The sequence below is a fragment of the Centropristis striata genome, chromosome 6, assembly GCF_030273125.1.
Source record: "Centropristis striata isolate RG_2023a ecotype Rhode Island chromosome 6, C.striata_1.0, whole genome shotgun sequence".
Lineage (NCBI taxonomy): Eukaryota > Metazoa > Chordata > Actinopteri > Perciformes > Serranidae > Centropristis > Centropristis striata.
The window spans coordinates 37,755,120-37,772,619 of NC_081522.1; the positions used below are offsets into that span (position 1 = coordinate 37,755,120).

General features: G+C 41.9%; 1 protein-coding gene across 1 annotated transcript in view; it reads right to left on the bottom strand.

Moving 5' to 3' along the window:
- LOC131973898 (unconventional myosin-IXa-like) overlaps window positions 1-17,500 on the bottom strand; it is a 177,850-nt gene that overhangs the window by 119,363 nt on the left and 40,987 nt on the right. The window contains exon 2 of the mRNA XM_059336024.1: window positions 4,442-5,411. Coding sequence (XP_059192007.1) covers window positions 4,442-5,344 — 903 coding nt within the window. The 5' untranslated portion in view covers window positions 5,345-5,411. The remainder of the gene's footprint in view (window positions 1-4,441; window positions 5,412-17,500) is intronic.

Consider the following 17,500-nt stretch of genomic DNA (forward strand, 5'->3'; position numbering starts at 1 on the left):
GCACTACATTTTAGTTTTATGATTGACTTTTATTTTGTTGAACTTTTTTATTTATTTATACAGACTAAGAAATCATATTTTCTATATATTTTTCAGTATTTTGTAATATCGTCAAGAATATCGTTATCACAAAAATACCCTGAGATATCGTGATAATCTTTTAGGGCCATATCGCCCAGCCCTATGAGGTAATAAATAAAAATAAATGAATCTTTCTTCAGGACTGCCGTGCTGGGTTCATATTTTCAGCCTGAGGCGAATCTGACCGGAGCAAATGTTTCTGTAATTGGCATTACAACTTGTGGAAACCAAAAGAATTGGGCTGCTCCGGCTCTGCAGCCTCGTTTCTTGGCCGGCGGTTCAACTTTTTACCCCAGAGAGCTGCTTCTCACAGCAGCAGGTCGGGCCCCGGGGCCTCGCTGCAGCCAGCTGCTGCTCACAGGACGCAGACGTCACGTCCAGCTGTCGGCCGCAGAGCTGCAGCCGAGCAGCCAGAGAGCAGCTGGGTGTCACAGTCATAAGTTCATACAGTGTGATGTGGACACGCTGGTATGTGTGGTTTCACATTTTTCCTATTATCAGATTAGAAAAGGAGCTTTTTAAAAACTTGGCAGCAAAGACAAATTATAGCTGCTGACACTTTTTGTGGAAATCCAATTACTTCCTGCAAAACTGCACAACTCTGCAGAGACAGACTCATGCTGTCAAGTGACTGTTATGATGCTGGTATTCAGATGGAGGACAGGAAGTGATAACTTTATATATAAACTGAGGTGTGAATAGTGGAAAGTGACGACATCATGTGTGAACCTGCAGGAAATGCAACAAGCACCGTATCACAGGAAACAAAGGTTTTATTGACCACGTGTTTCAGGCGACCCGGTGAGATCAGTATTCATAAATGAAAAGTTGTTGAAATAACGCTGCAAAGTTTGGCTTTTTTAATGCTTCATTTAGAAACATTGAGAGCAGTGAAGCTTCTTTTTAATTTTAGAATATTTTTACATCAAATCTAAAGTTTTACTGTAAGAAAAACAGTGAATCTGCCTTCAGAAAACAGTACAAATTAACAGAAAAAAAGTCAAAATTACAAGAAAAAAGTCAGAATTACAAAAAAAGTACAAATTACCAGAAAAAAATGTAGAAATGATGTGTCACGATATCGTAAGTTGTCTAAAGTAACGCTGCAAAGTTAGGCTTTTTTATGTTAAGAGCAGTGAAGCTTGTTATTTGTGAAAGTTTGATAAAATGCTGCAGTTGTTGTCGTCCAAACATGTTTGATATCAGTTCAGTTCAGTTTGACTGAATACTTTGTTGGTCAGTCTGTTGGTTTGACTCTCATTGTGGAGAAATAAAAAGACTGAAGTGAGATGAATAGACTGAGAATTTTCTCTTATTTGACAAAACAATTCTTGACTGAATTTAATTTTGTGGACACAAAATGCAGTTAAACAGTTAAATCACAATGTATTGTATCACAATACTCACCATATGATATGCTTAAAATCACAATATCGTATAGTGACTCAAATAACTGGATAAAATCGTATTGTGGGGACTCTGGGGATTCATACCTCTATTGTCTACATCTGCTAAATTATCAACAACAACAACAACAACAACAACAACAACAACAACACAAACAACAGACTAGAAGCAGAAATGAAGCTAGTATTTTCCTGTTGTAGTCTCTGTGACATTTCAGCCGTGCACCTTGTTTCTCACAGCTCGGTCAGACAGGTGACTGATGGGGAAGTGATCTCACGGGACACACACGCTCACACACACACACACACACACACACACACACACACAAGCCACCAACAGTCTCCAGTTCCTCTCTGTGTTATTAGGCGGCGGTCCCGTGCTGTCGCCTGCAGCCCCGGCGCTCTGACAGGTATTCATCACCTGCAGAGCGCCGCGGCCGTGTGACCGCCACGTCCAGCCGCAGCTATGTGACAACACCAGTCATTTCCAACACATGTAATACACACCTTGCTTGTTATTTTGCAACAGATTGTCAGGATGTACAGCGCTGTGCGTGCAGACTGGCCTGCCTGTAAAGGTCTATTTTACAGAAAACATTCGTTCTTTATGTCAGAAAAGTGTAAACACAAAGCAGCTGCAGCTACACGTTTGTTCCCCGGAAGCAGCGAGGAGGTCTGAGAGGTGATTCATGACTTCCAGATGACAGAGCGTGTCTCCGGCGGCCTGCTTTTACTGTCCGGCTGCACACAGGACGACACGGTGTCAACATGCACAGCTGTGTCCCCATACGTCCTGACAGGAAGAACAGCGCTCTGAGTCAGAATCATATGGTGGCCCTGAGAGCTAACAGCGCTTAAACTTAAGAAAACACATGCAAATACACAAAACAAAACATCTTCATCAACTTGACAACACAAGCGCAGCATTTAGAAACAAAACATAAGTGTTTCCAGAGGACACTTAAAAGTGATGCACATGTCTGGACACACTTGATATTATCACGTTTTTTCAAGATAATGAGAATTACATGTTATAACGTGATATATAGCGTTAGCCCACTAGCGTTAGCCCGCTAGCCCTTATCAATCACATTGCAGTTAAACAAATCAAATAAATGAATGATACATGTTTTAATTGGTCTCTCTCAACGGCACCGAGTTGCTCTTGGTCTCGCTAGCCCGCTAACGCTAGCACGCTATCGATCGCCTGCTGTCAATCACCTGCTAACCTTATCATGCTATGATCGGCAGCTAATGTTAGCATGCTATCGATTGGCCGCTAACCTTAGCATGCTATGATCGGCAGCTAAAGTTAGCATGCTTTGATCGGCCGCTAATGTTAGCATGCTATCGATCGGCCGCTAATGTTAGCATGCTATCCATCGGCCGATAATGTAAGCGCACTATGATCCTTATAACATTGAAATTATCATTATCTTGAAATAGCGTGACAATATCACAAGTGTGTCCAGACGTGTGCATCACTTTTAAGTGTCCTCTGGAAACACTTCTGTTGTGGTCTATTCGCAGCGTGTTTTATGTTGTCAAATTGATGAAGATGTTTTCTCAATTTGCTTGTGTTTCGTGTATTTGCATGTGTTTTCTTGAGTTGCAGTGCTGTGAGCTCTCAGGGCCACCGTAGATCCATAAAGCTGCAGGAACATGCTGCCCTTGAAGAGACCTTCCCCAAAACATGAAATTCCCAATGAAATTCCATAATCCATAATCCATTATTGATTTATAATCCAGGGCGGATTAGGCCACATTCCATTAGGGTTTTCCATCAATGCAGAGATTGGACTGCCAGTTTCTGGGTCAAATAATATATATAAGAGTCATAAAGCCGGGCTCAATATAGGTTTCTATAATCCACTTCAGGCCTCGACTCATGAAGAACCTGCTGACTTTCATTTCTTCCTCTGGTGTAGGAGGATGAAAAGCTTCAGCTCGGCTTCGGCTTCAGCTGATATCTAGACATTTAACATAGTTTTCTTGATAATGATTTTCGTTATTATCAAGAAAACCATGGAAAATGTCTAGATATCAGCTCTTAAATTTAGCTCTTATCAGCCATTTTTGTTGTTATCATTATATTTGTCCAAACAAACAACCTTTAGTTGTACCAGACATTAAAATGACCAAGAAACTGAAAAAAACAAGGGTGGTCTAATAATTTTTTCCATGCCTGTACTTTCATATATTTTGGATAATTCAACTGGTTTTATTACAAAAGAAACTATGATGTGGTTAGAGTTTATGCATGAGGCCATAAACCCTCTGAATCATACATTTACTGGCAGTCAAACATAAAGAAGATACTGCCCATAACATCCTGTAATATCCTGCAGAGTTACAGATTAATGACCGTAGAGTCCAAACATTCAGAGGTCCACAGGCTGCTCACCAGACAATATAACCAACATGCACAAGGTGGACTTTCATTCCTGGCAATGCAAAAGTACTCTAAGTAACTCTAACTCTCTTTTCCACCAAATGATCCCAGGAACTAAAGAACCACTAGGAATTAAGCCCAGGATCTAAATCAGGTCCATACTATTTCTCTTTCTCTTTCAATTTACCTTTTATCTGGGCACAGAAACTACATTTAGACAAAAGTTCTTCTCGATCAAACCAGAACCAAAGATCCTTACTTCATAAAAAAGTTCTCACCTGCATCTTAGGTCTCAAAGTCAAACCAGACAGACAGACACAGTAACTCAAAGAACAAAGACGCACAACAACACTGAAAGGTTCAACATTCATCCTCAGATTCATCATCAGATTTTGCTCACGAGATCTAAAAAGGCAGAAATGCAGATCTGAAGCCCAACAAAACCAGATTCTCTGCTCCTTAATCAGAACCATATTGCGTAATCTGACAAACCAAAACTAGCAGAATCATATCGTATGTAACATTTGTAAACATTGCATGTTTTGTTTTGTGGGTTCCTTACCTCCAGCACAGGCCCCGCCCCCAGGATGATCTGCTCCACGCCGCTGGCGAAGCCCTTCTGGCTGAGCGCCGTCAGGTGGTGGATGAGGAAGTTGGTGCTCTGGGTCTTCCCCGAGCCGCTCTCCCCAGAGATCACGATGCACTGGTTCTTCCTGCGCTGCAGCATGGCGTGGTACGCCACGTCCGCCACGGCGTAGATGTGCGGCTCCAGCTTCCCGAGCGTGTGGTTGTCGTATAATTTGACGTATTTGGGGTTGTAGACGGGCAGGAACTGGAAAGGGTTAATCACAATGAGAATACTCCCGATGTACGTGTAGATCTTCTCCTGGCGGAAACGAGCGCGCAGGCTCTCCAGGATGCTGCGCTCCGTCAGCTCCGGGAGCGCGCACAGGTCGGACGGGGGGTCGCTCCCTGCGGGCTGGGGGAGGAAACCCCGCTCCACCAGGTGGCGCCGCTCCTCAGTGACCCGCAGCCACATCTGCAGGCTGCCGCCGTAGTGGATGGATCCGTCCAGGTTCTTCTCCCGCAGGAGGAAGCGGTAGTCGTCGCCGCTGCAGAGCCCGCTGCGGTTCTCCAGGGCGCTGCGCGGCCACAGCATCATCCTCTGGACGGGGCAGTCGCCGGGGTTCAGGATCCACTCCTCGCCGCCGAACTCCTTGACCTCGGCCAGCACGTAGCACTTGGTGCGGTCCAGGCGCAGCCGCTCGATGAGGCACTCGATGGCCTCGGCGGCGGTGGTGTTCTTGCGGGCGCAGACGGGGCAGTAGATGGTGCCCTCGGCCAGGGCGCCCGGGTACACGCGCAGGCTGAACTCCTGGTCCTCCAGGCGCCGCCGCATGCTGCCGCTAGCGGTGGCCATGTTGGCGCTGCTGGCGTAGCTGCAGCCGCCATCCTGTGAGCTCATGGCGGCGCAGCAGGTCCCATCAGCTCAGCGTTCTCTGGGCCCCGAGGACTCGCTCAGGACATCCCAGCTGCAGAGAGGAGACACGGAGAAAGGGGGGGGGGGTTAGAACATGGCGGCAAAGCAACACTTCACGTCCCCGGGCAACATCGAGTCACAACAGGACGGGAGTCACGTGGCGGTCACATGACGACAGCGCGGGTCGAGTCAAAAGGCGTTCTGTTTCTGATCGTAAAGAACCGACCGCTGCTCAAAACAACCAGGAACAGTAGCTGCTTCATGGATCTGAAGGCTGCAGGCCAGCTTATCAGAGTGTGTGTGTGTGTGTGTGTGTGTGTGTGTGTGTGTGTGTACTCATGTGATAATCCGAGGGGCTCGAGGCCTGTGCCAAGATTAACAGCTGCCACCTCCCACACAAAAGTGGCTGTAATGAGAGAACAATGGTTTAATTCAGCACCTCACTGTTGATAGTGAACACAGTACTCCACACACACACACACACACACACACACACACACACACACACACAAACACACACACACACACACACACACACACACACACTCTCTAATTTCACAGACTACAAAGCAACTAATGTGACGTTGGAATAAAGGATCAACTGTAAATGATGAATATTCAGATGATTTTGGGACAAAGATCAAATTTCAACGAGTGTCACAATTTGATTTCTAAATCAAAAATCGATCAAAATGAACTTTATATTACCATCGAGAATCAAGATAATCAAGAATTTCACAATTTAAATTATATTTTTCTCTGCATAAAACTGAAGATCTGTTTGTTTTTTTTGAATCAGGACTCAACAGTCTGAAGCTCCGATTATCAAGTATCAATAAATCAACGCAAGAACACACAAAAAATGTTGTAAAAATAAAACATTTTTAACAGTTTTTGGCAAATTATTACATTAGAAAACAAATAAATGTCCTTCATTCAGTTGGGTGGAATTTTTTTCTTAATTTCTGTTATGAGACGATATTTTTTGTTATTCTTTCATAGTTTTAATACTTGTTTTTTAACTTTATTTAAAGAAAACAATAATCATTTATAGTAACGTATAAGCAGCTTTTTATGTGTAAAATCAGCCTATAACTCAGGAAATCCATAACTTCACTTAAAGCAACAAATGACCACTGAGTGTAACTCATAACCACATTAAAATTAACTTATTTATTTTGTATATAATCAACTTTTTGGCTTCAAGGTTTGTTTTTCATCAGCAGCTGATAATAAAATAATACTAATATGTACAAAAGTTTAAAAAAAAAAAACCCACAAGATTCCTTAAATTAACAACTTCAAATTCCAGCTAGATTATAATAAAAATAGCTGATAAGAGTTTAATTTAAGAGCTGATATCTAGACATTTTCCATGTTTTTTTTCATAATAACCACAAACATTATCAAGTAAACCATGGTAAATGTCTCGATATCAGCTCTTAAATTAAACTCTTATCAGCTATTTTTGTTGTTATCATTATATTTATCATTATATTTCTGTACCAGGCATTAAAATGAACAAGGAATTTAAGAAAACACTAACAATACAGTCTAACTGAAGCATTATGAACTAAAAACTTTGTAAAACTTGAGGATGATTTATCTGTTTAATATTATGTGTAATTTATGTTGCTCCTCTGGTTTCTGCTGTTTACTCACTAATGGTGTATGTAAGAGCATATTAATTATGAATGAGCTGATATAATCATCAATCAGTCAAAGACATATAACTATAACCATAAAGTGATGAAAGCTTACTTAATAATGCATCATAAACGGTTTATGTTGCATTAAAGACATCAAGTCTACTGCAGCAAAACCAAACCAGGGAAATTCATACTGTGAAGCCAGTTCTGTTTTTTTTCTGGACTCCATGGAAATACAGGAACAAATACCAGATGATGAATATGGATCGCTACGGCAACCAGAAATATAGAAACTGAATTTAAACCAGCCGCCCGCTGTGAGCTCCACTGTCCCTGCTCTTCATCTGCTCCTCTTGTTTCCTTTTGTCATTATTTGCAGGTTTTCTGTCCGACTTCATCTCTCTCACGCTGTTTCTCTTCTCTACATTCTGTTTATTTACAGTCAACACAAACACACACATGCATCACATTTTAACATTCCTCTTCTTCTCTTCAAACCGACCCGAGACGTTCACACGCCTCTTTACTGGAACCACAACACAAAGGCACTAAACGGGAGATAAATCTGCACAATTTCCTCCAAAATTAGGTTATTATTTGGACTAAAACATGCACCACTTCCTTTTTCCTGCCCTCGTTTTAATCGTCTCTCCCTTTTTCATGCAGCAGGAAGCGTTTTTCCTGCACCAGACAGACAGAAAGAGAGAGAGAAAGAGAAAGAAAGAAGAGGACGAGGCAGCCAGTCGTCCTCTGAGCGCCCCAGACAGACCCTCCTCTCCCTCCTACTGTCTGCAGCGATCTGACCACCTACAGCAGTCTGCAGCAGCCACACACACACACACACACACAAACGGAGAGGAAACAAGCAGCCGGCGTCTGCAGCAAACAAAGACGTGAACTGTGAGGATGAAAGACGAGCAGAAAGACAGACAGAGATGAGAGAGACGCCTGCAGCGTTACTCAGACAGCTAACGAGCCGCTCACACACCAACAGGTCACAGATTCACTCTGTCCATTATGCAGAAATGTAAATACAGTCGGAGCTCTGAGTCCGTTTGTGCCGTCTGCTGTGTTTGTGATGCTCGCACAAATAACAACAACAAATAAGCGAAGCTGCTCAATGAATCTGCAGCTGCAGAGATGATGCTCAGTATCGGTCCCACTGTAGTATTTTCTCTCGATACTTGAGTCATGATACAATACTATTGAGATTTTAAGCATTTTTTTGCGATATGGTGAGTATTGCGATACAATATATTGTGATTTAATTAGAGGTCGACCGATACAGGTATTTTAATGCCGATGCCGATACCGATTATTTTAACATCAGTCTTAACCGATCCCCAATATGTGCTGTCGATTTTTTGGTCGATTCGTGAAGCCGATATTGCCTTTTCTCCCTCCATTTACATGATAAAAATGACACAATGATAACAAATGTTATACAAGTCTCAAGTCAAACAAAAAAAGAAACATTTATTAACAAAACAAACAAAAAATATTAACAGTGTATGCTGTTCTAGGCCTCGAGGTGGTGGCGCCTCAGATGAGTCCACATATTTGATGTGTTTTACTTTTTTCCGGTTTTCAGACGGGGGTTTTTTAGATAGTGGGAAAGGAGCCCTACGCGACTGTAAGCTCGACCAGTGTTTAAAAACCCCACGTTGACCCGATAATATCAGTGGCAGAGAGAAAGAGAAAGAAACACACACTCTCTGCCAGGGAGGGAGGGGCAATGCATGAGCTTCATGTGATCTCCAGAATCTCAATGCATGGATGCTCAATGAGCTAATTGATCGGCAAACGCACGCACTTATCGGCCGATGCCAATACAAGTAAAAAATGCAAATATATGCCCGATATATCGGCTGGACGATGTTTTGGTCGACCTCTATATTTAACTGGTTAACTGCATTCTGTGTCCCCAAAATTAAATTCAATCCAGAATTGTTTTGTACAATAAGAGAAAATTCTCAGTGTATTCATCTCACTTCAGTCTTTTTATTTCTCCACAATGAGAGTCAAACCCACAGACTGAACAACAAAGTATTCAGTCAAACTGAACTCAACTGATATCAAACATGTTTGGACGACAACAACTGCAGCATTTTATCAAACTTTCACAAACAACAAGTTTCACTGCTCTCAATGTTTCTGAATGAAACATTAAAAAAAGCCATGTTTGAATCGTTATTTCGACAACTTCCCGACACGATATCCTGACGCACATTTTCTATTTTTTTTGTTTGTAATTTCTACTTTTTTGTTATTTTGACTTTTTTTTCTTGAAATTTCTATTTCTTAGATTTAATGTAAAAATATTCAAAAATAGAAAAAAAAATGGTGTTTTTCACTTTATTTATCATTCATTCATCTACTTCTGTTTACATCTATTGTGTATAGAACAACAGTCTCCGCTGATGGACCACCCTTCACAACAGCTTTAGCTTCAAAACCAGAGGAAACCCTGCAGGTACAAAGAGAGCTGCATCTTCTGCATCTGTTGTTGTGGAGCAGCGAAGCACTAAAGACTTCTACTTCCTGTTGAGCACTAACCTGAACCTGATTAAAACAATTTAATTTTACGGCTCTTCTAGACTTTCCAAACGTTCCTGGGGGCTTGGTGGGAACGCAGGAAGAATCCTGAGAGGAACCGACTCAAGAGCCAGAGATAATTTATTGGAAAAGGTCTAACTGTCCCGTCCTGAACCCTTCATCAGCTCTCCTCTGGCTTCATCTTTAATTAATTCATTAATTAACCCTCTGCAGTCTCTGATCAGATCACGTGACCTGTGACTGAAAACCTCCAGCAGACCTGTGACTGACAACCTCCAGGAGCGGGTTTCAGCCGTCAGCTTCCCTCTAAAGTTAGATTAGATTCAACTTTATTAATCCCACAGCGGGGAAATTTCTTTCTTACAGCTGACCACAAAAGATAAAAGATAAAAAATAAACAATCTAATAGAAAAAGACATTTAACAATATACAATATATTATATAAATGAAGAATGTGCAGAGTGTAAATTATATGCAAAATGTGAAAAAAAGTTCTGCTCCATGAGGCCAGTTTGTGTTTGATGATGGTAGAACAAGTAAAACTGGAGATAAGCTAAAATATATTCATGATAAGCATATAGAACTAGATGTTATATTTGAGTTTTTGTGTGGAAAATGTTGATCCAGTGAGTGAAAGTGAAGAAATAAAGCTCAGGTCAGAGAGGTGAGGCTGTGCTGTCTTTAGTTCTTCACACTATCAAAAATAAAGAGAGAATAATCCAAACGGTTTATTGTTATTATGCATTCTGAAACAACCCAGAGGGATAAAATGTAAGAAATACTAAAAATACAAAATATCTAAAATTATAATTCACAGTTGGTCAAAGCAAATGTTCCCTGACACCCGAGCCTGGATCAACACATTTATTCAGACCTGCTGGGAATCTTAAAGTCAAATGTTGCTGCTGAAGCTGCAGGAAACTTTCAGTTCTGTGCAAACAACATGTCATCCACCATGACACAATATGGACAAACAGGAGAAATATGTTTTAACTCTCTGAGCTCCAAAACTGAAGTTATTTCATCTAAAACTGTAATAAAAATTGCACCGATGCTCATAGACAGAAACTGTAAAAAAATGGATTTACTGCAATTTTTCCAGCTTCCTTACAGTCCTCGAACAGATCATGTGTGTGAACTGCTTTCATCAGAAAAAGTCACCAAATCGAAGCTTAAAATGTTGATACTTGTGTCAGAATCTCTTTATTCTCCATGTGTCATTTAAAATAAAGCATCTGCACTAACCAGATCCTGTTAAAACATTAAATTCTGCTCCTCAGAGACACTGTGACACAAATATTCACTGAGAATCTGTTTAGACAGAGCAGAGAGGAGAGGACAGGAGAGGCTGGAAACATGACAATGCTTCAATCAATATGTGGAGAAAACTGTTTTTGGTCCTTTGTGTCTTTTTTTAAACATTTTTACATCTCCTGTTTGGTTATTTTGTGACTTTTTTGGTCATTTTATGACTTTTGTGTATATATTTTTGGTCATTTTGTCTTTTTTTCTCCGACATTTGTGACACTTTGAAAAATGTTTATATATAAATTCCATTTTATTAAAATTTGAATACATAATTTATCAGAGAAGTTCAACTTACGTTGTTCCTTTTTTTCCTGATTTCTGTCATTTTAACTGTGTTATTATGCACAAAAACATGTTTGAGTTGTTCCCACTTATAGCCAGGATTGTGCTGATTCCACAGAGCTGCAGGACTTATAGATTTATAACGATTTATATAGATTTTATATGTTGCAGTGAAACACAAGGACACAGAATGTATCTGTGGGAAACAGCACTCATAAACACCACAGATGTCACCAAAATAAAAGGATATTGCGGATTAGTAGTTTAAAGGATAGAAGGAAATCTAAATCCCTACTCCGGGTTAATGACGTTTTTTTTCCCCAAAAAACAGATACAAAGAGAGTTTAAATCTTCCCTCGAAAGCTCCGACCTCCGAGTTAATTTGAGACGCTGTGAGCGGAGCGGAGACTTCACCAGCCAGCAGGAGACGTCAGGAGGTTACGCCGAGCCGCGTGAGGGATCAGGAGCGGGGCTGACGGATGGTCTTTTAGGGGTCAAAGGTCAGACTGAGGGGCCAAGGCTACATACCGGCTGAGGTCTGACAGATCACATGTGTGGAGTTACGAAGCTCGCAGCCAAATGTTTTCTCTGGAGGAGAACAGCTGCATGTGGTGAGGTCACTGAGGCACAGAGCAGACTGTACACACAGAGGAGGAGGAGGAGGAGGAGCAGGAGAGGAGAGGAGAGGAGAGGAGGAGGAGGAGGAGGAGGAGAGAGGAAGAAAGAGGAGAGGACGCAAGAGGAGAAGGAGGAGGAGGAGAGGAAGCAAGAGGAGGAGGAGGAGAGGAAGCAAGAGGAGGAGGAGGAGAGGAAGCAAGAGGAGGAGGAGGATAGGAAGCAAGAGGAGGAGGAGGAGGAGGAGAGGAAGCAAGAGAAGGAGGAGGAAGAGGAAGAGGAGGAAGCAAGAGAAGGAGAGGAGAGAGGAGGAGGAGGAAGAGGAGGAAGCAAGAGAAGGAGAGGAGAGAGGAGGAGGAGGAAGCAAGAGGAAGAGGGGGAGGAGGAGGAGCAGGAAGCAAGAGGAGGAGGAGGAAGAGGAGGAGAGGAAGCAAGAGGAGGAGGAGGAAGAGGAGGAAGCAAGAGAAGGAGAGGAGAGAGGAGGAGGAGGAAGAGGAGGAAGCAAGAGAAGGAGAGGAGAGAGGAGGAGGAGGAAGCAAGAGGAAGAGGGGGAGGAGGAGGAGCAGGAAGCAGGAGGAGGAGGAGGAGAGAGGAAGAAAGAGGAGAGGACGCAAGAGGAGAAGGAGAAGGGTGAGAGGAAGCAAGAGGAGGAGGAGGAGAGGAAGCAGGAGGAGGAGGAGGATAGGAAGCAAGAGGAGGACGAGGAGGAGGAAGCAAGAGGAGGACGAGGAGGAGGAGGATAGGAGAGGAAGCAAGAGGAGGAGGAGGAAGAGGAGGAAGCAAGAGAAGGAGAGGAGAGAGGAGGAGGAGGAACCAAGAGGAAGAGGGGGAGGAGGAGGAGGAGGAGGAGAGGAAGCAAGAGGAGGAGGAGGAGGAGAAGCAAGAGGAGGAGAGGAGAGAGGAAGAGGAGGAAGTAAGAAGAGGAGGAAGAGGAAGCAGGAGGAGGGAGAGGAAGCAAGAGAAGCAAGAGGAAGAGGAGGAGAGGAAGCAGGAGGAGGAGGAGAAGAAGCAAGAGGAGGAGGAGGCTGATGGACGGAGACGCAAAGAAAAGTAAATCAGCCACAGCGTGGAAGAGAGGAGAGAGAGAGAGAGGAGAGAGAGAGAGAGGGAGTTGTGTAAAGAAAACAAAAAGAGGAGGTGGAGTGAAGGAGGATAAACGTCTGTTTTGACACGGTTGAACGTGAAGCGATGACAGCGAGCGGAGAGATAACACAGGAACAAACTCCTGCTTTACACTGGAGAGACAGAAGGAGCGTGAAGGAGACTGAAAGAGAGTGAAGGAGAGTAAAGGAGTGGAGGAGGAGTTCATGAGAGTAAAGGAGTGGAGGAGGAGTTAATGAGAGTAAAGGAGTGGAGGAGGAGTTCATGAGAGCGTGGCAGGCGTCTGACTGAGGACGAGTTCAGCTGCAGGGCACCAACATCCAGAGACGTCACTCAGTAGAAAACAGAACTACACAGGTAGAGATTAATATTTAAACAGGAAGGAGGAGAGGAGGAGGAGGAGGAGGAGGAGGAGGAGGAGGAGGAAGAGGAGGAGGAGGAGGAGAGGAGAGGAGGAGGAGAAGAGGAGTAGTATGTTCTGCACTGGAAGGACTCATTTCATGGTCATTCATTAATTGTCCACCACAACTTCAATCAGAAATCAGTCCTGCTGTCTCTCCTATGACACCAGCAGGTCTACACTGTGTTATAAAAGACAGTTTAAACAGTAAATAAATGTACGTAAATGCCGGAAATGAAGTAGTTACAAGGGTCACGTGACTACCGTAAGTTACGTAAAAAAGGTAAGTTACGTAAAGAACGTAACTTAAGTTAAAAATGCTTTAAATCTGTTTTCACACGGGTCTCACCCTGCTCTCCTGGGTGAAAGTCCGCTGCTTGTTTGACCCATAAACCACTCTAGTCTCCAACCAAAGGCGGGAATCCGCCTTTTTAAACTTACTTGGCTGTCAATCACTCCTACATCAGCAAGATGGCATCGGGAGCATTACAGTGGATGGTGAAATTCGTAAATATAGCTCGTTTTTCGCTGCCTGTACACAATACCTCTACTGACGTTTTTGACAGGAGAACAGGCTGCAACATCACCGTCAATCATCAGTAAGAAGAACAGAGGAAAGTCTGAAACGTAAATATGAGTCGGATTTTGCTTCCTGTACAAACGAGACCAGTCTGTGTGGACCTCCATGGACATGTGCTGGTGATATTTATTAACGTCACATGGATCAAAGCAGATGCAACAAATATGAAGCAGACTCAGTTTGTCCCCGTACACATCACGTTAGAGGCAGGATGTCCCTCTGACAGTCACATTTCTCAGCATGCTTCTCTGGTTATTATAACCCACAATCCTCCACACAGCCGGACATCCATCACATCAGCTGAGCACTCGACGACAGCTCACTGACAGCTGATATATGAGCCACGGGGTCAAAGGTCAAGGTGCAGTGTTGTCTGTATACTGCATGCAACAGTTTGTTCTCGGTGAGAAAACAGCTGCAGGACGAGCTGGAAGTTAAAAAGAAAAGATTTGTGACGCAGATTTAGTCTCGTTTTTGGGAATTAAAGCTCCTGGAAGTCTGCGGTTAAAGACGGAGATTTAATAATCATCTCTTCTGTCCTCTGATGACGTACGGACAATTTTCTCTCTCTGAGTTTGTTTCTTGTAACTCCTACGTCTCCGGAGAGAGAATAAGAGCTGATGTTGCACAGCAGCAGTGCAGCAAACATGCAGGAAGTGACCAGGTCTTTATAACAGATTAGGGTTGTCATGATACTAAAATTTTCAACTCGATACCGATACTCAGGAAAATATTTGATACTCGATACCATTTTCGATACCACAAGGATAAAAACAAAGACCCCAAAATTTTACAGAAATATTTTTAACAACAAGAAAAATGCAGCATATAAAAATGAACAGAACCACAGGTTAAATATTTATAATAAAAAACAGTTGTGCAAAAATAAACTGCAACCATGATAACAAGCTTCAGGTCTGAGGTAGTGCAAAAAATAAATAAATACAATAAACAATAAGATTAGAACAATATTTTGTATGCTGTGCACAATATTAGGCAAGCTTGATAAGTTGACTTTTCTCTGCTTCATTCTGGGAATTTCAAGAGAGAAAATAACACTTTTCATCAATACTTTTGAAATGAGTATCGTATCCGGATACAACGTTTTAGTATAGATACTTTTGACAACCTTATAACAGATGCATCAGAGCAGACGGGAGTCTTCAGGAGCGTCTGCAGCAGAGCGAGCTGCCAGAGAACGGCTCACATCCAACATATTAAACACAGATGAGAAGCTGCTCTCCCACAGCAATAAACACCAAACCTCAGCATTCCTCCTCACACACACACTGCAGAAAAGACAACTTGTATTTTTTGTCCTAAAACAGTGATTTAAGTTGGTAAAACTTGGAAATATAAATTATTGACATTTAGGGCAATAATGTAAGCCAAATGAAGCCAGTTATCTGCTCAAAAACAAGTTGGTGAGTTGTTGTTACTTATATCTTTAAGTTGGGGTTCACAACAAGGGACAATAGTTCTGATAACTCTTATTTCTTTGTTGTGAAATGCGGGAAAGCGGTGAAATTCATTAGCGAAAGCTAGCGGCTAACTGATGCTAGCGGCTAACTGAAGCTAGCAGCTAACTGATGCTAGCGGCGCTGCTTGTTACAGCTACAGGAGTAGCCATTAGCGTATCAATGCTAACTCAACATTGTGGTTGCAACATTAGCTGACATTTCATAGCGGCGTTACAATCGTCACATTGCAGAAGTTAGCAGTGTAAGGATTAAAAGTTATTACAATGTAAAATTATAAGTTAGTACAACTTACAGTTGAGTTGACAAAAATCTGAATTCAGAGTTGAGCAAACTCAAAAACAAAACTTAAAATGTTTAGTTTAATTGTCCAACTTAAAATTTTATCGAAGTTTGTTGCCTTGAAATTTTGAGTTCACCCAACTTTTCACACACACACACACACACACACACACACACACACACAAACACACCCTGTGCTGAGAGAATTAAAGTGAACGTGTGTGTGTGTGTGTGTGTGTGTGTGTGCTTCCTGCTGCACACTGACAGTCAGACTGAACTCATTAAACACAGATGATGACTGCATTAGAGAGAAGTTACACAGTGGCTCCGCCCCCGATCACTCATCAGAGGAGATCATTACAGGATTACAGTTCAACTCCTCGCTGCTGGCTGCTGCTGCTGCTGGAGGAGCTTACACACACACACACACACACACACACACACACACACACACACTCCTAGTCCCAGAGCACCAGGCGAACCACACCTCGTGTTCAAACATCTCACCAACGGCTCCTGATGTGTGATTTGCATGCAGCTGCATCGTGGAAGAAGAATTTATCTTCAGTTTGTTTCAGTGTTTACTTTACTTTTATAGTCAAGTCAAAGTTTATTTATGGAGCACATTTAAAAACAACCTCAGTTGACCAAAGTGCTGTACAGTTATTAAAATACAATAAAACAATAATAAACAATAAAATAGTAATAAAAACTCAATCCAAAAACTAGAGTTAGAGATAAAAAAAATAAAAATAAAAAGGGTAAAAAAGTAAAAAAGCCAAGGATTCTTGCCTAGCTTATAATAGCCTGAATAAACACTGACATATTTCTGGATTTTTTCTAAATAAAAAGAGTAATAAAGCAGGTTTAGAAACTGGTTGGAGCACTTGAAACTTTTTAATATAATATCAAACATTCATTTACATCCAGCTACAAAGACAAAGACGTTTTTTTTTATCAGTTACTGAAATGTTTGACATTTTGAAGGTCTGAAGTTTTTCAAAACATCTGTGGAAAACAAGCACCGCAACAAACAAAACTACTGGACATGTATTTAAATGTGCAATAATTCCAAATGGTGTCATATCTGCACTGTGATGTATAGTACAAACTAAGTGCTCCATCCTTAATACATGACATGCATACAATATGATTATGCTTCTATAATGGGCTAAAATTTGAGCTTATGTAAAGCAGCAATATCATGCAGATGGAACTTGGCAAACAAGATAAGTTGGTTTCAGACATCTGACCTGCTGCCCACATCAACGATTTGTTCAGCAACTGCACCCACTCATGGCTGATTTATCCAGTTGGATAAACAGTAAACCATAAGCACTTAGAATCTACAGTTAAAGATTCCTTTAGTGACATAAAGTTATATGAAATAACCCTGTTGGGAGTCAGAATGAAAAGCATCAACCAAAGGTATAAAAACTGCTAGTTTTTCAGTATTGCAATGTTAATTATATAGAAAAATATTAGAGATAGACATTTTTATATAGATATATATCATCTTATCATACAGTGCTTCAATACATTTTCTTCCTACAGACCTGCAAACTCCTGCAGAGTTCCTCAGTTTGCTTTAAACCAACGTGTCTGAACCAACTCAGACCACAAACCTTCCTGCTGTCAGAATAAGATCGCCTGCGTCCGACATAACTTGTTTCACAAACTTGTAATTTTCCGAAGGTGACAATCTGACAATCACTAACACTTTCTGCAGCGATCAGTGTGTGGAGTCTGGAAGCATCCAGGATCTTGATGAATGCAGAAAGAGGGATTTTTTTAAACAGCGTGTGTCCTCCTTCATTCTCAAAAAAAAATCCCATCTCACATAGCACCGTTTATGAAAATAATCCTGATCTAAATCAAAGAGCAAAACTT